General features: G+C 40.2%; 1 protein-coding gene and 1 long non-coding RNA gene across 3 annotated transcripts in view; both read right to left on the bottom strand.

Moving 5' to 3' along the window:
* Positions 1-565: 565 nt before the first annotated feature.
* VBP1 (VHL binding protein 1) overlaps positions 566-25140 on the bottom strand; it is a 46845-nt gene continuing 22270 nt past the window's right edge. Inside the window, exons 2-6 of one of the 2 annotated variants that reach the window (XM_053699129.1) lie at positions 23825-23949; positions 23674-23740; positions 20498-20596; positions 19645-19783; positions 566-1449 (exon numbers count right to left, since the gene is read on the bottom strand). In XM_053699129.1, the coding sequence (XP_053555104.1) occupies positions 1379-1449; positions 19645-19783; positions 20498-20596; positions 23674-23740; positions 23825-23949 (501 nt within the window). In that variant the 3' untranslated portion in view covers positions 566-1378. The remainder of the gene's footprint in view (positions 1450-19644; positions 19784-20497; positions 20597-23673; positions 23741-23824; positions 23950-25140) is intronic. The other variant, XM_053699130.1, reaches the window with a different exon arrangement.
* Positions 17016-18111, bottom strand: LOC128645841 (uncharacterized). The gene is made up of 2 exons (XR_008400149.1): positions 17542-18111; positions 17016-17317 (listed from the first exon to the last, which is right to left on the bottom strand). It is a non-coding gene; the product is annotated as an uncharacterized LOC128645841 (long non-coding RNA).

The raw sequence follows: 25140 nt of genomic DNA, 5'->3' as shown, positions 1-25140 counted from the left end.
TTCTACGTAGCAGAGAGGGACAAAATACAAACTGGAAGCTACATAATGTTACAGCTTCACATCAGATTCGCATTTTGCAATGAATATACATTATTTTCAGCTATTTCCTTATCCCCCAGAGCAAAATGATGCTTTCTAACCAGACAATGCAGAACATAGACTTAACATACATTGGGATCCACATATGTTCAATTGTGGGTGGAATACATTACAAAGCCCTTCCCTTTAAAAATGAGTTTAGCTTTGATTTTGGTAATCACCAAAAATAAATAAAATCAGGACAGTGTGTATACTGTTGGCAAATCCCAAAATAACAGGCAAATCCATTCTATAAGCAGAAGAAAAATAATCTAGGTAACATTACAACTACCCAACAGACCTGAGCCCAAAATTACATTTTACAAAGGATGAACATGGAACTTTCCTAGCCATCTTCTGTGGGTGCAAATTAATCTGAATCTCTTTATTAAAACAAAAGTGCTACTAACAGATTTGAGAGGGATAGACAAACACATGCATGAACTTCTTTTCAATGGCTTACCATTGCAAAATAAAATAAATAAAAAAACCTTTAACAAGATATTTTATTTATCACAGGAAGAAGAGAGGGAATAAAGTTAACAGTACATATTAGTCTCTTGGAAGCAATATGCACTATGATATTACAATTTTATCAAAAAAAATATCTTAGAGAAAACTGCATTATTCACTAACAATTTAGTTCCACTTCCACAATATTCAGGAAACTCAGGCCAACACAACCATTTTGAGCAAAAAAAAAAAATGTATTTGAGAACCGAAAGCTAGTATCTTGCATATTTTACAAATGCATATATAGTGCTGTGATCGAGTAAAGCAATATTAAAAAATAAATGTGAAAGTGATTTTGCCATTAGGTGAATCTTTAAACTTCAATTTTGCATCTGTATAGTAAACTTTTTATTGTGAAGGTTATTTAGCAGTTTGAAAATAATTTAAGACATTAGGAATAAAGGTTAAAGCTACTTAAAAACAAACATTTGAAAGAGCATTTTAAAACAGAAGACCCAAGTGGCTTCATCAGTACTTTGATGATCAAAATGAAGTTTGTATAAGTGCACATCAGCTTCTGCTAAAATAAATGTCCAAAACTGCATCTGTTCCGTTGACTTTTTGCCTATATTCATCCAGTGGTATTTGAAGTGCCCTTTTCCTTTCAATGAAGTAATCCATATACATGAAAGCATGCATGAAGTCAGAATCTATAGATAAATAAAATGGAGCCCGATTTCAATTAGCATTGAACTATAGAAGTGACCAATTTCTTATCCCAATACTTATTGTATTGGTTGTGTAAAAAACACGTTTTGGGAAGAAGTTACATGTAAAAATGATGGAGCTACGATTTGCTTTTTGAAGGGTCGTTCTTGTTTCTTCTTTTAACATCCCAATTATAAACTCTAGCCATATCTAAAAAAAGAATTGTTAAGGGAAATACCTATTTTTTTTTTAAGAAATCACCAGACACACACTAGGAGGGGTCTACCTAGGGTTGCCACCCGTCCCTTTAAATACAGAACACTTATAAGTTATACATGCTGCAGGGAGGAATATGAATAGTGCTGTCCTGAAACACAATATATGTTCCTCCCTGCAGCGTGTGTAACACATAAGTGTCTAGGAAAACATGGCTGAGGTGGCAACCCTAGGTCTACCCCCCCCTCATAAAAAAAAAAAAATATAGGATTTCATTTTCAGTAAATATATTGACATACGCAAAAATACTTCAGCTGACCTGACACTCATTACAGAAACTGTCAGGTTATACTGAACACTTCATACCTCTCATACAGGAAAACAGACATTACATTTTGCAAAGATACTACTTTACCTTTAAAGATTCATTAAATACCATATACATATTTAAGTATAGTATTGAGGTTACACCTCGCCTTTCTCTAGTCATGGGTGCCACCATGTTGAAATCTATATTTCACAGCATTCCAGTGTTGATGGGTTTGCACATGTGCAGCAACTCTCCTTCACATACTATATAGAGTCACCTAGGTTCCAAAAAAACGTCAGCACCCAAGATTAGGAGGCGCATTCACATTTAAAAAAGGGATATTAAACAATGAGATTGTGTATGTATATATATATATATATATATATATATATATATATATATATATATATATATATATATATATATATATATATAACAGAATTTATGTTTACCTGATAAATTACTTTCTCCAACGGTGTGTCCGGTCCACGGCGTCATCCTTACTTGTGGGATATTCTCTTCCCCAACAGGAAATGGCAAAGAGCCCAGCAAAGCTGGTCACATGATCCCTCCTAGGCTCCGCCTACCCCAGTCATTCGACCGACGTTAAGGAGGAATATTTGCATAGGAGAAACCATATGATACCGTGGTGACTGTAGTTAAAGAAAATAAATTATCAGACCTGATTAAAAAACCAGGGCGGGCCGTGGACCGGACACACCGTTGGAGAAAGTAATTTATCAGGTAAACATAAATTCTGTTTTCTCCAACATAGGTGTGTCCGGTCCACGGCGTCATCCTTACTTGTGGGAACCAATACCAAAGCTTTAGGACACGGATGAAGGGAGGGAGCAAATCAGGTCACCTAGATGGAAGGCACCACGGCTTGCAAAACCTTTCTCCCAAAAATAGCCTCAGAAGAAGCAAAAGTATCAAACTTGTAAAATTTGGTAAAAGTGTGCAGTGAAGACCAAGTCGCTGCCCTACATATCTGATCAACAGAAGCCTCGTTCTTGAAGGCCCATGTGGAAGCCACAGCCCTAGTGGAAGGAGCTGTGATCCTTTCAGGAGGCTGCCGTCCGGCAGTCTCGTAAGCCAATCTGATGATGCTTTTAATCCAAAAAGAGAGAGAGGTAGAAGTTGCTTTTTGACCTCTCCTTTTACCAGAATAAACAACAAACAAGGAAGATGTTTGTCTAAAATCCTTTGTAGCATCTAAATAGAATTTTAGAGCGCGAACAACATCCAAATTGTGCAACAAACGTTCCTTCTTCGAAACTGGTTTCGGACACAGAGAAGGCACGACTATCTCCTGGTTAATGTTTTTGTTAGAAACAACTTTTGGAATAAAACCAGGTTTAGTACGTAAAACCACCTTATCTGCATGGAACACCAGATAAGGAGGAGAACACTGCAGAGCAGATAATTCTGAAACTCTTCTAGCAGAAGAAATTGCAACCAAAAACAAAACTTTCCAAGATAATAACTTAATATCAACGGAATTTAAGGGTTCAAACGGAACCCCCTGAAGAACTGAAAGAACTAAATTGAGACTCCAAGGAGGAGTCAAAGGTTTGTAAACAGGCTTGATTCTAACCAGAGCCTGAACAAAGGCTTGAACATCTGGCACAGCTGCCAGCTTTTTGTGAAGTAACACAGACAAGGCAGAAATCTGTCCCATCAAGGAACTTGCAGATAATCCGTTTTCCAATCCTTCTCGAAGGAAGGATAGAATCTTAGGAATCTTAACCTTGTCCCAAGGGAATCCTTTAGATTCACACCAACAGATATATTTTTTCCAAATTTTGTGGTAAATTTTTCTAGTTACAGGCTTTCTGGCCTGAACAAGAGTATCAATAACAGAATCTGAGAACCCTCGCTTTGAAAAGATCAAGCGTTCAATCTCCAAGCAGTCAGCTGGAGTGGGACCAGATTCGGATGTTCGAACGGACCTTGAACAAGGTCTCGTCTCAAAGGTAGCTTCCATGGTGGAGCCGAAGACATATTCACCAGATCTGCATACCAAATCCTGCGTGGCCACGCAGGAGCTATCAAGATCACCGACGCCCTCTCCTGATTGATCCTGGCTACCAGCCTGGGGATGAGAGGGAACGGCGGGAATACATAAGCTAGTTTGAAGGTCCAAGGTGCTACTAGTGCATCTACTAGAGTCGCCTTGGGATCCCTGTATCTGGACCCGTAGCAAGGAACCTTGAAGTTCTGACGAGAGGCCATCAGATCCATGTCTGGAATGCCCCACAGTTGAGTGATTTGGGCAAAGATTTCCGGATGGAGTTCCCACTCCCCCGGATGCAATGTCTGAAGACTCAGAAAATCCGCTTCCCAATTTTCCACTCCTGGGATGTGGATTGCAGACAGGTGGCAGGAGCGAGTCTCCGCCCATTGAATGATTTTGGTCACTTCTTCCATCGCCAGGGAACTCCTTGTTCCCCCCTGATGGTTGATGTACGCAACAGTCATGTTGTCTGATTGAAACCGTATGAACTTGGCCCTCGCTAGCTGAGGCCAAGCCTTGAGAGCATTGAATATCGCTCTCAGTTCCAGAATATTTATCGGTAGAAGAGATTCTTCCCGAGACCAAAGACCCTGAGCTTTCAGGGATCCCCAGACCGCGCCCCAGCCCATCAGACTGGCGTCGGTCGTGACAATGACCCACTCTGGTCTGCGGGAGGTCACCCCTTGTGACAGGTTGTCCATGGACAGCCACCAACGGAGTGAGTCTCTGGTCCTCTGATTTACTTGTATCTTCGGAGACAAGTCTGTATAGTCCCCATTCCACTGACTGAGCATACACAGTTGTAATGGTCTCAGATGAATGCGCGCAAAAGGAACTATGTCCATTGCCGCTACCATCAAACCTATCACTTCCATGCACTGCGCTATGGAAGGAAGAGGAACGGAATGAAGTATCCGACAAGAGTTTAGAAGTTTTGTTTTTCTGGTCTCTGTCAGAAAAATCCTCATTTCTAAGGAGTCTATTATTGTTCCCAAGAAGGGAACTCTTGTCGACGGAGATAGAGAACTCTTTTCCACGTTCACTTTCCATTCGTGAGGTCTGAGAAAGGCCAGGACTATGTCCGTGTGAGCCTTTACTTGAGGAAGGGACGACGCTTGAATCAGAATGTCGTCCAAGTAAGGTACTACAGCAATGCCCCTTGGTCTTAGCACCGCCAGAAGGGACCCTAGTACCTTTGTGAAAATCCTTGGAGCAGTGGCTAATCCGAAAGGAAGCGCCACGAACTGGTAATGCTTGTCCAGGAATGCTAACCTTAGGAACCGATGATGTTCCTTGTGGACAGGAATATGTAGATACGCATCCTTTAAATCCACCGTGGTCAAGAATTGACCTTCCTGGATGGAAGGATTGTTCGAATGGTTTCCATTTTGGACGATGGAACCTTGAGAAACTTGTTTAGGATCTTGAGATCTAAGATTGGTCTGAACGTTCCCTCTTTTTTGGGAACTACGAACAGATTGGAGTAGAACCCCATCCCTCGTTCTTTTAATGGAACAGGATGAATCACTTCCAGAAGATAACCTTGGGAGACTATTTCTAGCGCCCAAGGATCCAGAACATCTCTTGCCCAAGCCTGAGTGAAGAGAGAGAGTCTGCCCCCCACCAAATCCGGTCCCGGATCGGGGGCCCGCATCTCATGCTGTCTTGGGAGCAGTGGCAGGGTTCTTGGCCTGCTTTCCTTTGTTCCAGCCTTGCATTGGTCTCCAGGCTGGATTGGTTTGAGAAGTATTACCCTCCTGCTTAGAGGACGTAGCACTTGGGGCTAGTCCGTTTCTGCGAAAGGGACGAAAATTAGGTTTATTTTTGGCCTTGAAAGACCTATCCTGAGGAAGGGCGTGGCCCTTGCCCCCAGTGATATCAGAGATAATCTCTTTCAAGTCAGGGCCAAACAGTGTTTTCCCCTTGAAAGGAATGTCGAGCAATTTGTTCTTGGAAGACGCATCCGCTGACCAAGATTTTAACCAAAGCGCTCTGCGCGCCACAATAGCAAACCCAGAATTTTTCGCCGCTAACCTAGCCAATTGCAAGGTGGCGTCTAGGGTGAAAGAATTAGCCAATTTAAGAGCACGAATTCTGTCCATAATCTCCTCATAAGAAGAAGAATTACTAATAATCGCCTTTTCTAGCTCATCGAACCAGAAACACGCGGCTGTAGTGACAGGGACAATGCATGCAATTGGTTGTAGAAGGTAACCTTGCTGAACAAACATCTTTTTTAGCAAACCTTCTAATTTTTTATCCATAGGATCTTGGAAAGCACAACTATCTTCTATGGGTATAGTGGTGCGCTTGTTTAGAGTAGAAACCGCCCCCTCGACCTTGGGGACTGTCTGCCATAAGTCCTTTCTGGGGTCGACTATAGGAAACAATTTTTTAAATATGGGGGGAGGTACGAAAGGTATACCGGGCCTGTCCCATTCTTTATTAACAATGTACGCCACCCGCTTGGGTATAGGAAAAGCTTCGGGGGGCCCCGGGGCCTCTAGGAACTTGTCCATTTTACATAGTGTTTCTGGAATGACCAGATAATCACAATCATCCAAATTGGATAACACCTCCTTAAGCAGAGCGCGGAGATGTTCCAACTTAAATTTAAAAGTAATCACATCAGGTTCAGCTTGTTGAGAAATTTTTCCTGAATCTGAAATTTCTCCCTCAGACAAAACCTCCCTGGCCCCCTCAGACTGGTGTAGGGGCCCTTCAGAAACAATATCATCAGCGTCCTCATGCTCTTCAGTATTTTCTAAAATAGAGCAGTCGCGCTTTCGCTGATAAGTGGGCATATTGGCTAAAATGTTTTTGATAGAATTATCCATTACAGCCGTTAATTGTTGCATAGTAAGGAGTATTGGCGCGCTAGATGTACTAGGGGCCTCCTGTATGGGCAAGACTGGTGTAGACGAAGGAGGGGATGATGCAGTACCATGCTTACTCCCCTCACTTGAGGAATCATCTTGGGCATCATTTTTACTAAATTTTTTATGACATAAATCACATCTATTTAAATGAGAAGGAACCTTGGCTTCCCCACAGTCAGAACACAATCTATCTGGTAGTTCAGACATGTTAAACAGGCATAAACTTGATAACAAAGCACAAAAAACGTTTTAAAATAAAACCGTTACTGTCACTTTAAATTTTAAACTGAACACACTTTATTACTGCAATTGCGAAAAAGTATGAAGGAATTGTTCAAAATTCACCAAAATTTCACCACAGTGTCTTAAAGCCTTAAAAGTATTGCACACCAAATTTGGAAGCTTTAACCCTTAAAATAACGGAACCGTTTTTATATTTAACCCCTTTACAGTCCCTGGAATCTGCTTTGCTGAGACCCAACCAAGCCCAAAGGGGAATACGATACCAAATGATGCCTTCAGAAAGACTTTTCTATGTATCAGAGCTCCACACACATGCAGCTGCATGTCATGCTGTTCTCAAAAACAAGTGCGCCATACCGGCGCGAAAATGAGGCTCTGACTATGATTAGGGAAAGCCCCTATAGAATAAGGTGTCTAAAACAGTGCCTGCCGATATTATTTTACAAAAAATACCCAGATTAAATGATTCCTCAAGGCTAAATATGTGTAAATATGATCGATTTAGCCCAGAAAATGTCTACAGTCTTAATAAGCCCTTGTGAAGCCCTTATTTACTGTTTGAATAAAAATGGCTTACCGGATCCCATAGGGAAAATGACAGCTTCCAGCATTACATCGTCTTGTTAGAATGTGTCATACCTCAAGCAGCAAAAGACTGCTCACTGTTCCCCCAACTGAAGTTAATTCCTCTCAACAGTCCTGTGTGGAACAGCCATGGATTTTAGTAACGGTTGCTAAAATCATTTTCCTCATACAAACAGAAATATTCATCTCTTTTCTGTTTCAGAGTAAATAGTACATACCAGCACTATTTTAAAATAACAAACTCTTGATTGAATAATAAAAACTACAGTTAAACACTAAAAAACTCTAAGCCATCTCCGTGGAGATGTTGCCTGTACAACGGCAAAGAGAATGACTGGGGTAGGCGGAGCCTAGGAGGGATCATGTGACCAGCTTTGCTGGGCTCTTTGCCATTTCCTGTTGGGGAAGAGAATATCCCACAAGTAAGGATGACGCCGTGGACCGGACACACCTATGTTGGAGAAATATATATATATATATATATATATATATATACATATATACATATACATATATATATACACATATATATATATACACACACACACATACACATACACAGGGAGTGCAGCATTATTAGGCAAATGAGTATTTTGACCACATCATCCTCTTTATGCATGTTGTCTTACTCCAAGCTGTATAGGCTCGAAAGCCTACTACCAATTAAGCATATTAGGTGATGTGCATCTCTGTAATGAGAAGGGATGTGGTCTAATGACATCAACACCCTATATCAGGTGTGCATAATTATTAGGCAAAATGGGTCAAAAGAAGGACTTGACAGGCTCAGAAAAGTCAAAAATAGTGAGATATCTTGCAGAGGGATGCAGCACTCTTAAAATTGCAAAGCTTCTGAAGCATGATCATCGAACAATCAAGCGTTTCATTCAAAATAGTCAACAGGGTCGCAAGAAGCATGTGGAAAAACCAAGGCGCAAAGTAACTGCCCATGAACTGAGAAAAGTCAAGCGTGCAGCTGCCAAGATGCCACTTGCCACCAGTTTGGCCATATTTCAGAGCTGCAACATCACTGGAGTGCCCAAAAGCACAAGGTGTGCAATACTCAGAGACATGGCCAAGGTAAGAAAGGCTGAAAGACGACCACCACTGAACAAGACACACAAGCTGAAACGTCAAGACTGGGCCAAGAAATATCTCAAGACTGATTTTTCTAAGGTTTTATGGACTGATGAAATGAGAGTGAGTCTTGATGGGCCAGATGGATGGGCCCATGGCTGGATTGGTAAAGGGCAGAGAGCTCCAGTCCGACTCAGACGCCAGCAAGGTGGAGGTGGAGTACTGGTTTGGGCTGGTATCATCAAAGATGAGCTTGTGGGGCCTTTTCGGGTTGAGGATGAAGTCAAGCTCAACTCCCAGTCCTACTGCCAGTTTCTGGAAGACACCTTCTTCAAGCAGTGGTACAGGAAGAAGTCTGCATCCTTCAAGAAAAACATGATTTTCATGCAGGACAATGCTCCATCACACGCGTCCAAGTACTCCACAGCGTGGCTGGCAAGAAAGGGTATAAAAGAAGAAAATCTAATGACATGGCCTCCTTGTTCACCTGATCTGAACCCCATTGAGAACCTGTGGTCCATCATCAAATGTGAGATTTACAAGGAGGGAAAACAGTACACCTCTCTGAACAGTGTCTGGGAGGCTGTGGTTGCTGCTGCACGCAATGTTGATGGTGAACAGATCAAAACACTGACAGAATCCATGGATGGCAGGCTTTTGAGTGTCCTTGCAAAGAAAGGTGGCTATATTGGTCACTGATTTGTTTTTGAATGTCAGAAATGTATATTTGTGAATGTTGAGATGTTATATTGGTTTCACTGGTAAAAATAAATAATTGAAATGGGTATATATTTGTTTTTTGTTAAGTTGCCTAATAATTATGCACAGTAATAGTCACCTGCACACACAGATATCCCCCTAAAATAGCTATAACTAAAAACAAACTGAAAACTACTTCCAAAACTATTCAGCTTTGATATTAATGAGTTTTTGGGTTAATTGAGAACATGGTTGTTCAATAATAAAATTAATCCTCAAAAATACAACTTGTCTAATAATTCTGATAGATATATATATATATATATATATATATATATATATATATATAATAATTTATGTAAGAACTTACCTGATAAATTCATTTCTTTCATATTAGCAAGAGTCCATGAGCTAGTGACGTATGGGATATACATTCCTACCAGGAGGGGCAAAGTTTCCCAAACCTTAAAATGCCTATAAATACACCCCCCACCACACCCACAATTCAGTTTAACAAATAGCCAAGAAGTGGGGTGATAAGAAAGGAGCAAAAGCATAAAAAAAAAATAAGGAATTGGAATAATTGTGCTTTATACAAAAAAAAATCATAACCACCACAAAAAGGGTGAGCCTCATGGACTCTTGCTAATATGAAAGAAATGAATTTATCAGGTAAGTTCTTACATAAATTATGTTTTCTTTCATGTAATTACCAAGAGTCCATGAGCTAGTGACGTATGGAATGCCTGAAGTACTTTTCTACCAAAAACTGCTTCAGAAGAAGAGAAAACACATCAAAATAGTAGAATTTAGTAAAAGTATGCAAAGAAGACCAAGTTGCTGCTTTGCAAATCTGATCAACAGAAGCTTCATTCCTAAAAGCGCAGGAAGTAGAAACTGACCTAGTAGAATGAGCCGTAATCCTTTGAGGCGGGGATTTACCCGACTCCACATAAGCATGATAAATCAAAGACTTTAACCAAGACGCCAAAGAAATGGCAGAAGCCTTCTGACCTTTCCTAGAACCAGAAAAGATAACAAAGAGACTAGAAAGTCTTCCTGAAATCTTTAGTTGCTTCAACATAATATTTCAAAGCTCTAACTACATCCAAAGAATGTAAAGATCTCTCCAGAGAATTCTTAGGATTAGGACACAATGAAGGGACAACAATTTCTCTACTAATGTTGTTAGAATTCACAACTTTAGGTAAAAATTTAAATGAAGTCCGCAACATCGCCTTATCCTGATGAAAAATCAGAAAAGGAGATTCACAAGAAAGAGCAGATAATTCAGAAACTCTTCTAGCAGAAGAGATGGCCAAAAGGAACAAAAAAACTTTCCAGGAAAGTAATTTAATATCCATAGAATGCATAGGTTCAAACGGAGGAGCCTGTAAAGCCCTCAGAACCAAATTGAGACTCCAAGGAGGAGAAATTGACTTAATGACAGGCTTGATTCGAACCAAAGTCTGTACAAAACAATGAATATCAGGATGATTAGCAATCTTTCTGTGAAAAAGAACCGAAAGAGCAGAGATTTGACCTTTCAAGGAACTTGCAAACAAACCCTTATCCAAACCATCTTGAAGAAATTGTAAAATTCAAGGAATTCTAAAAGAATGCCAAGAGAATTTATGTGAAGAAAACCAAGAAATGTAAGTCTTCCAGACTCGGTAATAGATCTTACTAGACACAGATTTACGAGCCTGTAACATAGTACTATTAATCACTGAATCAGAGAAACCTCTATGACTAAGTATTAAGCGTTCAATCTCCATACCTTCAAATTTAATGATTTGAGATAGGCCTCGAGATAGGTCTGGCCTTAACGGAAGTGTCCAAGGTTGGCAACTTGCCATCCGAACGAGATCCGCATAACCAAAACCTGCGCGGCCATGCTGGAGCCACCAGCAGTAACAAACGAACGCTCCATTAGGATTTTGGAAATCACTCTTAGAAGAACTAGAGGCGGAAAGATAAGCAGGTTGATAATTCCAAGGAAGTGACAACGAGTCCACCGCTTCCGCCTGAAGATCCCTGGATCTTGACAGATACCTGGGAAGTTTCTTGTTTAGATGAGAGGCCATCAGATCTATTTCTGGAATTTGTACAATTTGAAGAAATACCTCTGGGTGAAGAGACCATTCGCCCGGATGCAACATCTGGCGACTGAGATAATCCGCTTCCCAATTGTCTATACCTGGGATGTGAACCGCAGAAATTAGACAGGAGCTGGATTCCGCCCATACAAGTATCCGAGATACTTCTTTCATAGCCTGAGGACCGAGTCCCCCCTTGATGATTGACATATGCCACAGTTGTGACATTGTCTGTCTGAAAACAAATAAACGATTCTCTCTTCAGAAGAGGCCAGAACTGAAGAGCTCTGAAAATCGCACAGAGTTCCAAAATGTTGATTGGTAATCTCGCCTCCTGAGATTCCCAAACCCCCTGCGCTGTCAGAGATCCCCATACAGCTCCCCAATCTAAAAGACTCGCATCTGTTGAGATCACAGTCCAGGTTGGACGAACAAAAGAGGCCCCTTGAACTAAATGATGGTGATCTAACCACCAAGTCAGAGAACGAACAAACATTGGGATTTAAGGATATTAATTGTGATATCTTTGTATAATCCCTGCACCATTGATTCAGCATACAAAGCTGGAGAGGTCTCATGTGAAAACGAGCAAAAGGGATTGTGTCCGATGCAGCAGTCATGAGACCTAAAATTTCCATGCATAAAGCTACCGAAGGGAAAGATTGAGACTGAAGGTTTCGACAAGCTAAAACCAATTTCAGACGTCTCTTTTCTGTAAGAGACAAAGTCATGGACACTGAATCTATTTGGAAACCTAAAAAGGTTACCCTTGTCTGAGGAATCAAGGAACTCTTTGGTAAATTGATCCTCCAACCACGTCTTTGAAGAAACACCACAAGTTGATTCGTGTGAGATTCTGCAGAATGTAAAGACTGAGCAAGTACCAAGATATCGTCCAAATAAGGAAATACCGCAATACCCTGCTCCCTGATTAGAGAGAAGGGCACCGAGAACCTTCGAAAAGATCCTTGGGGCTGTAGCTAGACCAAAAGGAAGAGCAACAAACTGGTAATGCTTGTCTAGAAAAGAGAATCTCAGGAACCGATAGTGATCCGGATGAATTGGAATATGACGATATGCATCCTGTAAGTCTATTGTGGACATATAATGCCCTTGGCTGAACAAAAGGCAGAATAGTCCTTATAGTCACCATTTTGAATGTTGGTATCCTTACATAACGATTCAATATTTTTAGATCCAGAACTGGTCTGAAAGAATTCTCTTTCTTTGGAACAATGAACAGATTTGAATAAAACCCCATGCCCCGTTCCAGAACTGGAACTGGCATATTTACCCCAGCTGACTCCAGATCTGAAACACATTTCAGAAACGCTTGAGCCTTCACTGGGTTTACTGGAATGCGTGAAAGAAAATCTTCTCACAGGCGGTGTTACCTTGAAACCTATTCTGTACCCTTGTGAAACAATGTTCTGAATCCAAAGACTTTGAATCGAATTGATCCAAACATCTTTGAAAAATCGTAACCTGCCCCCTACCAGCTGAGCTGGAATGAGAGCCGCACCTTCATGCGGATTTGGGAGCTGGTTTTGACTTTCTAAAAGGCTTGGATTTATTCCAGACTGGAGAAGGTTTCCAAACGGAAACGGTTCCTTTAGAGGAAGGGTCAGGCTTTTGTTCCTTATGCTGACGAAAGGAACGAAAACGATTAGCAGCCCTATATTTACCTTTAGATTTTTTTATCCTGAGGTAAAAAGGCTCCCTTCCCCCCAGTAACAGTTGAAATTATTGAGTCTAACTGAGAACCAAATAATTTATTACCTTGGAAAGAAAGAGAAAGCAACCTTGACTTAAAAGTCATATCTGCATTCCAAGACTTTAGCTATTTTAGCTAGAAGAGCTTTATGGCTTAAGACATGTACCTGACATCAATTCTAATGATATCGAAAATGGCATCACACATTAAGTTATTAGCATGTTGAAGGAGTTTAACAATGCTATAAGCATTATGGTCTGACACTTGTTGCGCCAAAGCCTCCAACCAGAAAGTTGAAGCTGCAGCAACATCAGCAAAAGAAATAGCAGGTCTAAGAAGATTACCTGAACATAAATAAGCCTTCCTTAGAAAGGATTCAAGCTTCCTATCTAAAATAAACGAAGTACTATCTGCCGTAGGAATAGTAGTACGTTTAGCAAGAGTAGAAATAGCTTCATCAACTTTGGGGATTTTATCCCAAAACTCTAATCAGATGGCAAAGGGTACAATTTCTTAAACCTTGGAGGAGTAAAAGTACCCAGACTATTCCATTCCCTAGAAATTACTTCTGAAATAGAATCAGGAACTGGAAAAACTTCTGGAATAACCACAGGAGGTTTAAAAACTGCATTTAAAACGCTTAGTAGTTTTAATATCAAGAGGACTAGACTCCATATCTAAAGAATTCAACACTTCCTTAAGGAAAGAACGAATAAACTCCATCTTAAATAAATATGAAGATTTATCAGTGTCAATATCTGAGGTAGAATCTTCTGAATCAGATAGATCCAAATCAGAAATAGATAAGTCAGAATGATGGCGGTCATTTAAAAATTCATCTGAAATATGTGAAGTTTTAAAAGACATCTTCCGTTTAGCAGAAGGAGGAACAACAGACAGAGCCTTCCGAATAGATTTAGAAACAAATTCTTTAACATTAACATCCTGAACATTAGATGTTGAAGGAACAACAGGTAATGGATTATTACTAATGGAAATACTATCTGCGTATGAAAGCTTATCATGACAAGTATCACAAACAGCCGGAGGAACAGTTACCAAAAGTTTACAACAAATGCACTTTGCTTTGGTAGAACCGACATCAGGCAGCGTCTTTCCAGAAGTAGATTCTGATCCAGGGTCAGGTAGTGACATCTTGCAATATGTAAAAGAAAAAACATATAAAGTTATCAAATTCCTTAAATGGCAGTTTCAGGAATGGGAAAAAATGCAAAATGAAACAAGCTTCTAGGAAACCAGAAGCAACTGAATAGTGAGACTGAAACAGTGTGAAAAAAAACTGGCGCCAGGAATGACGCCCATATTTTTTTGGCGCCAAAAAAACCATCCGCAATACACATACGTAAAAAATGACGCAATTACGTAAAAACTTCCGGCATCATAGGTGGCGAACTTTTTGCGCCAAAAAAGTCTCGCGCCAAAAATGACGCAATAAATAGAAGCATTTTCTGCACCCGCGAGCCTAACAGCCCGCAATTTTTTTTAAAAAAAAAGTCAATTGAAAATTTAAGGTAAGAAAAAAGAAATTTATATGCATTTTCCCAAAAAATTAAACTGACAGTCTGAATGAAGGAATACTGATTATCCTGAATCATGGCAAATATAAGGTTAAACACATATATTTAGAACTTTACATATAAAGTGCCCAACCATAGCTTAGAGTGTCATAAATAGAAAAAGGACTTACTTACCCTAAGACACTCATCTACATAAAGTAGATAGCCAAACCAGTACTGAAACGAGAATCAGTAGAAGTAATGGTATATAAGAGTATATCGTCGGTCTGAAAAGGGAGGTAGGAGAAGAAATCTCTATGACCGATAACAGAGAACCTATGAAATAGATCCCCTAGAGGAAGACCATTGTATTCAAATAGGCAATACTCTCTCACATCCCTCTGACATTCACTGCACTCTGAGAGGAAAACCAGGCTTCAGCCTGCTACGAAGGGCATATCAACGTAGAATCAAGCACAAATTTACTTCACCACCTCCATGGGAGGCAAAGTTTGTAAAGACTGAATTGTGGGTGTGGTGAGAGGTGTATTTATAGGCATTTTAAGGTTTGGGAAACTTTGCCCCTCCTGGTAGGAATGTATATCCCATACGTCACTAGCTCATGGACTCTTGCTAATTACATGAAATATATATATATATATATATATATATATATATATATATATATATATATATATATATATATATATAATAGGATAAAGCACTCTCTGGACTTCAGACTTCAAGCGTGATGAAATTTATTAAATGATAGATATATAGATATACATACACACACGCTGTATCTCACAAGAGTACAACACTCACGTTTTTGTAAATATATTATATCTTTTCATGTGACAACACTGAAGAAATGACACTTTGCTACAATGTAAAGTAGTGAGAGTGTACAGCCTGTATAACAGTGTAAATTTGCTGTCCCCTCAAAATAACTCAACACACAGCCATTAATGTCTAAACCGTTGGCAACAAAAGTGAGTACACCCCTTAGTGGAAATGTCCAAATTGGGCCCAAAATGTCAATATTTTGTGTGGCCATCATCATTTTCCAGCACTGCCTTAACCCTCTTGGGCATGGAGTTCACAGGTTGCCACTGGAGTCCTCTCCCACTCCTCCATGACAGAGCTGGTAAACGTTAGAGACCTTGTGCTCCCCCACCTTCCGTTTGAGGATGCCCCACAGATGCTCAATAGGGTTTAGGTTTGGATACATGCTTGGCCAGTCTATCACCTTTACCCTGAGCTTCTTTAGCAAGGCAGTGGTCGTCTTGGAGGTGTGTTTTGGGTTGTTATGTTAGAATACTGAATACTTCGAAGGGAGGGGGATCATGCTCTGCTTCAGTATGTCACAGTACATGTTGGCATTCATGGCTCCCTCAATGAACTGTAGCTCCCCAGTGCTGACAGCACTCATGCAGGCCCAGACCATGACACTCCCACCACTATGCTTGACAGTAGGCAAGACACTTGTCTTTGTACTCCTCACCTGGTTGCTGCCACACATGCTTGACACCATCTGAACCAAATAAGTTTATCTTGGTCTCATCGGACCAAAGGACATGGTTCCAGCAATCCAGTTGCTTAGTCTGCTTGCCTTCAGCAAACTATTTGCAGGCTTTCTTGTGCATCATCTTTAGAAGAGGCTTCCTTCTGGGATGTGTGCAGTGTGTGGCGTATGGTCTGAGCACCGACAGGCTGACCCCCCCACCACTTCAACCTATGCAGCAATGCTGGCAGCACTCATAAGCCTATTTCCCAAAGACAACTTCTGGATATGACGCTGAGAACGTGCACAACTTTGGTCGACCATGGCGAGGCCTGTTCTGAGTGGAACCTGTCCTGTGAAATCGCAGTATGGTCTTGCCCACCGTGCTGCAGCTCAGTTTCAGAGTCTTGGCAATCTTCTTATAGCCTAGGCCATCTTTATGTAGAGCAACAATTCTTTTTTTTTCAGATCCTCAGAGAGTTCTTTCCCATGAGGTGCCATGTTGAACTTCCAGTGACCAGTAAGAGTGTGAGAGCGATTAACACCAAATTAAACCCACCTGCTCCCCATTCACACCAGAGACCTTGTAACACTAATGAGTCACATGACACCGGAGAGAGAAAATTGCTAATTGGGCCCAATTTGGACATTTCCACTTAGGGGTGTACTCACTTTTGTTGCCAATAGTTTAGACATTAATGTCTGTGTGTTGTTATTTTGAGGGGACAGCGAATTTACACTGTTATACAGGCTGTACACTCACTACTTTACATTGTAGCAAAGTGTCATCACATACAGTTGTATGCAAAAGTTTAGGCACATCTGACAATTTCCATGATTTTCATTTATAAATAATTGGGTGTTTGGATCAGCAATTTCATTTTGATCTATCAAATAACTGAAGGACACAGCAATATTTCAGTAGTGAAATGAGGTTTATTGGATTAACAGAAAATGTGCAATATGCATCAAAACGAAATTAGACAGGTGCATAAATTTAGGAAACCCTTGTCATTTTGAATACCTGTAACTACCAAGCACTGATTAATTGGAACACACAATTGGTTTGGTGAGCCCATTAAGCCTTGAACTTCATAGACAGTTGCATCCAATCATGAGAAAAGGTATGTAAGGTGGCCAACTGCAAGTTGCTATTCTCTTTGACTCTCCTCTGAAGAGAGTGGCAACATGGGGGCCTCAGAACCACTTTCAAATGACCTGAAAACAAAGATTGATCAACATTATGATTTAGGGGAAGGCTACAAAAATCTATTGCAGAGATTTAAGCTGTCAGTGTCCACTGTGAGGAACATAGCGAGGAAATGGAAGACCACAGGCACAGTTCGTTAAGGCCAGAAGTGGCAGGCGAAGTAAAATATCGGAAAGGCAAAGGATGGTGAGAACAGTCAAAAATAGCCCACAGACTACCTCCAAAGACTTACAAACATAATCTTGCTGCAGATGATCTCACCGTGCATCATTCAACAATTCAGCGCACTTTGCACAAGGAGAAGCTGTATGGGAGAGTGATGTGGAAGAAGCCTTTTCGGCACACACGCCACAAACAGTCGTTAGAGGTATGCAAACGCACATTTCGACAAGCCAGCTTCATTTTGGAAGAAGGTGCTGTGGACTAAAACAGTTTGGTCATAACAAGGGGTGTTATGCATGGCAACAAAACACCACAGCGTTGCAAAACAAGCACAGTAAAATTTGGTGGATGTTCCATCATGCTGTGTGGCCAGTGCCGGTACTGGGATCTTGTTAAAGTTGAGGGTTGCATGGATTCCACCCAATAGCAGCACACACTTAATAATTTTGAGGAATCAGTAACAAAGTTGAAGTTACGCCGGGGCTGGATATTTCAACAAGACAATGACCCAAAACACTGCTCAAAATAGACTCTGGCATTTATGCAGAGGAACAAGTACAATATTCTGCAATGGCCATCCCAGTCCCCAGACCTGAATATCATTTGAAATCTGTGGGGTGATTTGAAGCGGGCCGTCGATGCTCGGCAACCATTAACACTAACTGAACTGGAGATGTTTTGCAAGGAGGAATGGTCCAAAATACCTTCAATCCAGACACTCATTACAGGCCATTGGAAGCGTCTAGAGGCTGTTATTTCTGCTAAAGGAGGATCTACTAAATATTGATGCAATATTTCTGTTGGGGTGCCCAAATTTATGCACCCGTCTAATTTTGTTTTGATGCATATTGCACATTTTCTGTTAATCCAATAAACCTCATTTCACTACTGAAATATTACTGTGTCCTTCAGTTATTTAAAAGATCAAAATGAAATTGCTAATCCAAAAACCCAATAATTTATAAATGAAAGTCATGGAAATTGTCAGGGATACATACATTTACACATCTGTCCCTAATTGGCCACAGCAGGGAAGGTAACCTAAGTTACAACATGGAAACTCCCATTTTTTTTATAGACACAAACTTTTACACTTATTTTGTCCCTATTTCAACAATTTATGAAAAAGAAAAAAAACAAAAAAAAAAACCCCCACATCTACATGTTAATCTCAGACTAATCTTTTCTTTGAATGCATCATTCTATCTAGCATTTATTTAGTAATTTAGTGTTTAAAAGGGACAGTATACACCAATTTTCTTAAAACTGCATGTAATAGACAATACTCTTAAGAAGAATATGCACAAATAAAGATATAAAAATACAGTATAAAACCTTTTAAAAAAAACTTAAAGTTCACAGTTTAGCACGGTTGAGGAGGTTAATCTGGGACACCCACTGAAAGGAGCTTGGAAAACAAGAGCAGACACTCCCCCTCCCTGCATATGAAGAGACAGATGAACAGGAGCCAGCAGGAGTCTGTAAACACGAGTATACATCTGACACTGTGGGGCTTGGTTAGGAGTCACTGGGAGGATTGAGACTTCTTTTGGACTGTTATCCACTCCTAGCCTTCACTTGTTAATGTTTATGCTGTTTTAATGCAGATTGTTCTCAAATTAGCCTGTTTAACCCAAGTGAGTTATATTTTTTTAATAAATGTTATCAGATTTGGAGTCTCATCGGCTTTCTCTATATATTTCTCAAAGAAATACTTGGGCTTTTTACACTAAGAGTTGAGTCATAGCTCTGGGTCTGTGAGAGTACGATTTCATTCACCTGCTTATTTGGATTCTAATACAGGACTTCACCATTATTTGTTTCTTCTTTTTAAAGGACACTATTCAAAAGACCCCTGGACTATATATCCTATTTATTGCACTTTAACACATTTTCTTTTTGCTTTGTTAATTCCACTTTGTGTTTGATTACAGGATTGTCATTGATTATTTTAAGAGTCTGAATCAGCACAATCTTCTTAAAAAATAAGCAAACTATAAATTTTTACCAAAAAAAACACTACCAGATGGGCCATATAAATAGCTTGTCTACAAACCATTTATACAAAGAAAATGCAGTGTACAATGTATGAAGGAAATAGTTTTTTTACACAACTAAATAAAATAAAAAGTTCCTTGTAACCAAAATCGATCAACACACAATAAAAGGATACTGACTTCTGTAATAGTAAACTGGTCCCGAAGAAAGTCAAGATCTTCCTCCGTTGATTCAAGACTTCTTGTAGCAGTTGATAAGTTCTTTTCTAACAATACTTGTGCTTCATCAATATCATATTCAAGCATCACATTGGCCTAAGGTTTGAAAAATTATACTGAATGGTATCTTGCTAAACTACAACACCATAAAACGACACAATATGTTTTAACACATTTAAGTTTATCTACAAAACACTAGGCAGCCACTAAAACTGGTAAAGAGACTGAAAATAATTAGTAGATGCCAAACTGTACTGAAGTGTTTGAATATATTTGTTGCTATTTAAAAACAAAACCACAAAACCTTAATGATCAGCCAAGGGACAATTAAAAGGTGCACCATATTAACTCATACCAGGTGGTCACAGTGGAAACTGCGATCAAAATGTCACAAAATAAAAAAAATATTTGTTATGAGGCTAAATGATTACCAAAAACTATATAAATTTAGCCCTGAGGCAACATTGTGACACTAGTAGAGACTGATTTGTTTTTTGTGGTAAGCAAGCAATACAAGTAATGTTCTGAAAACAAATGTATTTACATTATGGACATATCCACTTAAAATGCTTGCTTTTCTTAGATTTCTCTACATATTAAAAAACAAAATGAAAAACATGTTGGCTCTAAAGGTCAGTACCAATGTCAGTTGGTGTGTGTATATATATATATATTATTTATTTTTTTTGTGTGACCACTAATATGTAACGATAGGTGAAACTTTCCTGTCATACACTGTAAGCAGCGATAAACAAATTTAGATTCCAAAACACAAAAACAATCAAAACCTATCAGCAGTCATATACTTACTCCCAACCACAAGCACACTTTATCAGTAGGTGGTACAGATGCTTTACAATAAAGATTGTCAGCCAATAAAAACCGAGTCTCCATTGGTTCAGTTGAATCCTGTTAGAAGACAAGTACATATTTTTATTATTGGTTATTTGTAGAGTGTTAACAGATTCCACAGTTATTCCCTGAGCTTTATTTCAGATAGGAGTACAACAAAACAATTATAGGGCCCTGCCAAGAGTTGCACTGTTGTCAGCTCATAAGAAGGTGATCTACAAACAGCTGGACTCTTAGGCTTACATGCTAAGGGGGTTCAGGGGATAGCAATGGAGGAGAGGAACTGGTATAAAGAAAGGTTAGCGTAGGTTGTATGCATCCCTGAACAGTAGTCTTTAGGGAGCGCTTGAAGCTTTAAAAACTAGGAGAGTCTTGTTGAGCGAGGCAGAGAGAGTTCCACAAGATGGGAGCCAGTCTGGAGAAGTCCTGTAAACGGGAGTGTGATGAGGTGACAAGAGAGGAGGAGAGTAGGTCATGAACAGAGCGAAAGGGACAGGAGGGAGAGTATCTAGAGACATGGTCTGAGATATGGGGGGGGGGGGGGGGGGTAGTGCAGTTGAGGGCTTTGTATGTCAGAGTGAGAATTTTGTGTTTGATCCTTGAGGCAAAAGGAAGCCAGTGAAGGGATTGGCAGAGAGGTGCAGCCGATGAAGAGCGACTTGTAAGGAAGATGAGTCTGGCAGAGGCATTCATTATGGATTGTAAAGGAGCTAGACGGCAAGTGGGGAGACCAGAGGACAGAGTTGCAGTAATCGAGGCGGGAAAGAAAGAGTGGATTAAAATCTTAGTTGTGTCTTGTGTAAGGAAGTGTCTAATTTTAGAGATGTTAAGGTGGAAGCGGCAGGCTTTAGCCAAGGACTGAATGTAAGGAGTGAAAGAAAGATCTGAGTCAAATGTGACCCCGAGACATCGGGCATGAGGGGTAGGGGTAATGATGGAGTTGTCGACAGATTGGGGGTGGAGTTTTAAAGAAGGGGGAAAATAAGAAGCCCAGTTTTGGAGAGATTTAGCTTGAGGTAGTGAGAGGACATCCAGCTAGAGACATGAGAAAGACAGTTAGTGACACGGGTTAGCAAGGAAGGAGATAGGTCTGGTGCAGAGAAGTAGATTTGGGCGTCGTTGGCATACAAATGATATTGTAAACCGTGGGACTTTATTAGGGAACCTAGTGATGACGTGTAGATTGAGAAGGGGACCGAGGACAGAGCATTGCGGTACTCCGACAGAAAGTGGTGACGGGGCAGAGGAGGCCCCAGAGAAGGCTACACTAAAAAGGTACGGTTTGACAGGTAGGAAGAGAGCCATGAGAGGGCTGTGTCAGATGCCGAAGGATTGGAGCAAAAGAGGGTGGTCAACAGTGTCAAAGGCTGCGGACAGATCAAGGAGGATAAGCAGAGAGAAGTGGCCTTTTGATTTTCCTGTAAGTAGGTCGTTGGTAACCTTAACAATTGCTGTCTCTGGAGTGATGGGGACGAAATCCAGATTGCAGTGGGTCAAGGAGGGAGTTTATTGTAAGGAAATGGGATAGGCGTGCATAAACTAGTTTTTCGAGAAGCTTTGAGGCAAGAGGGAGGAGGGAAATAGGGCGGTAGTTGGATGGAGAGGTAGGATCAAGGGAAGGTTTCTTGAGGATAGGTGTGACCAGTGCATGTTTCAACGATGAGGGAAATATATCGGTGCTGAGGGAGAGGTTGAAAGTGTGCGAGTATAGGGGTAAGGGTAGCAGAGAGGGAGGGGGGGAGTAGCTGTGTGGGGATAGGGTCAAGAGGACAGGTAGTGAGGTGAGAGTGCAGTATAAGTGCCGAAACTTCCTCAGTAACAGGGGAGAATGAGCTAAGTTTAAGGTTATGTGGGGTTGTGTTTGATTGAGAGCATTTGAGGGGGTAAGAGAATGGTATTATGTTGAGAGCTGATTTCATTTCTGATGGAGTCGATTTTGTTATTGAAGTGGCTGGCAGTCTTGAGCTGACAGAGAAGTTGTATTAGGAGGTGGGGGAGGGCAGAGAAGGGTATTGAAAGTGGAGAACAAACGTTTTGGGTTTGAAGAAAGATAAGAGTAGAGAAGTAGTGTTGCTTATGGAGATTAAGGGCAGAATAGTAGGAGTTCAAGATAACTCCTAGACTTTCTCAAGTGCCGCTCAACAGTACGGGAGCATCTGTGTAGGTATCGTGTCAGGAGTATGCCAGGGCTGAGGATGAGTGTGATTTCCGAGCTATGGTAAGAGGGGCGAGATTGTCAAGGACGGATGTAAGGGTGGAATTATAGTGGAAAATAGATTGGTCAAGGCAGGAAAAGGAGGAGAAGGATGAGAGGAGAGATTTGAGGGAATTAGAAAGCAATTGTTGATCCAATGACATAATGCTTCTGTGAAGTTTGGTGTGAGGAGCAGAAGGAGGGAGAGTTGTAGGGAGGGATGATATGTTGCAAGTAAGGAGATGTCAGAAAGAGGAAAAGGGGAGTTTGTGAAGTTTGAGAGTGCGCATCGATAGCTAAAGATCAGGTCAAGGGAGTGACCATCTTTGTGAGTGGGAGAATCAGTCCATTGTGACAAACCGAAAGAGGAAGTGAGTTGCAGAAGTTGTTTTGCAGAGGAGGCAGTGGGATTGTCAAGAGGGATGTTGAATTCGCCAAGAATGAGGGAAGGGGTGTCTGAGGAAAGGAAATAAGGTAGCCAGGCAGCCAAGTGATCTAGAAATTGAGTTGAGGAGCCAGGAGGACGGTATATGACTGCAACACGTATAGAAAGAGGAGAGAATAAGCGAATGTGGGTTTCGAATGAGGAAAATGTGAGGGAAAAGATGGGATGTATTTGTTGAAAGGTGCAACGAGAGGAAAGTAAAATACCTACACCACCTCCTTGTCTATTACCAGACCTAGGAGTGTGGCTAAAGTGGAGTACATAATACATTTTCAGTTTTATCTATTCCCATTATCTAATTTAATTGATAAATGAATTAACGGACAATACAATAGTTGATACAGTTTGTGCTGTGCAAATAGAGAAAAGAAAATTACAATCTTCAAAAAGAATTTGCAAATTGCATTTTTTATTGTGGACTTGATGCACTTCATAATGCAAAATTCTCCTTGAACCACATATTTGATCAAATGCAGACATTTTTAAATTTCTTACCTTTTTCTTCTGCATGTGCTTTAGAATTTCCAAAGTCTGCTTAATTTCCGGAATCTGACCTTTTAGCCTGTAAAATGAAATGCCTAATATTATCCACACTTTTTTTTTTTACCTAGGCCAAAAAAATAACTACACACATGTACAAACATACCTTCTTTTCTTTTGAGAGAGATTAAGTTCCATAAATTTATATTTCTGATACTGCTCATCGAGTTTCCGAAGTACTGCTTCAGCGGTTTCATTTCCAGGTTTCTTCATAAAAGTATCTACATCTTCCTTTAAAAAAAAAAAAAAACAAAAAAAAAAACGCAACAAAAGCAAGCCATTAAAAAAACCCAAAAGAACGCAAGACTAGCATTATGAGAACTAAAATATGCAGTATTATAATACATTTTTATTAAACACCAACAAAAGATTTGTTTTTGCAACCTAAATCAGGTCAAGTGCAGGTTAAGAAACTATACTTACATTAACAGGGTGACACTAAAAGGTAAGTTATAATTTAATAAAATATACTCCTGCCTTTATTACTATAAAAACAAAAATTTATGCTTACCTGATAAATTTCTCTTTCCGGATATGGAGAGTCCACAACGTTATTCCAATTACTAGTGGGAATATCCCTCCTGGCCAGCAGGAGGTGGCAAAGAGCACCACAGCAAAGCTGTAAAAGTGTCACTTCCCTACCCATAACCCCCAGTCATTTTACAGAAGGGAAATGGAAAAAGGAACACAAAGGTGTAGAGGTACAATAACAAAAAAAATAAAATGTACAGATAATGCAAGATGGTAAATACTATATTCTGTTACAAATGAACTAAGAACGGATACTCTCCTTTAAATTGGACCGCTGCCTTCTTACAGCCTCTCCCCAAAGACTGTGGTAGATGGCGCAGGTCTATTGGAAATTTCAATCTCTCTAATGAATAAAGAGAGAAAAAAGGCTTGGAGTGTGTATAAAAGCCAATTAATAAAGGTGCAGTATACTCACTCCATAAGTTGCATGATATCTGCTGGTCTTGAGTGTGTTCATTAGAGAGATTGAAATTTCCTATAGACCTGCGCCATCTACCGCTACCACTTCAAAGGTGTAGAAGTGCCTGAGGTTTAGTAAAAAATATAACTGTCTTAATTTCTTTAAAAAATTTAACTGTCTTAATATCTGGAAAGAAAGAAATCAGGTAAGCATAAATTTTGTTTTCTTTCCTAAAATATGAAGAGTCCATAACTTCATTCCACGAAATTAATAGGGAGGGAGAACAAGACAGGCAGACCTAAACAGAAGACACCACTACTTTAAGAACCTCTCGCCCAAAAGTATCAAATTTGGAAAAAGTATGCAGAGGGGGACCAAATGCAGCCTTGCAAATCTGTTCCACAGAAGCTTCATTTTTGAAAGTCCAAGAAGAGGAGACAGCCCTAGTGGAATGAGCTGGAATTCTCTCAGGAGGCTGTTGACCCGCAGTC

This window comes from Bombina bombina, chromosome 1 (assembly GCF_027579735.1).
Source record: "Bombina bombina isolate aBomBom1 chromosome 1, aBomBom1.pri, whole genome shotgun sequence".
Lineage (NCBI taxonomy): Eukaryota > Metazoa > Chordata > Amphibia > Anura > Bombinatoridae > Bombina > Bombina bombina.
This window is presented reverse-complemented; position numbering and strand designations above follow the sequence as displayed.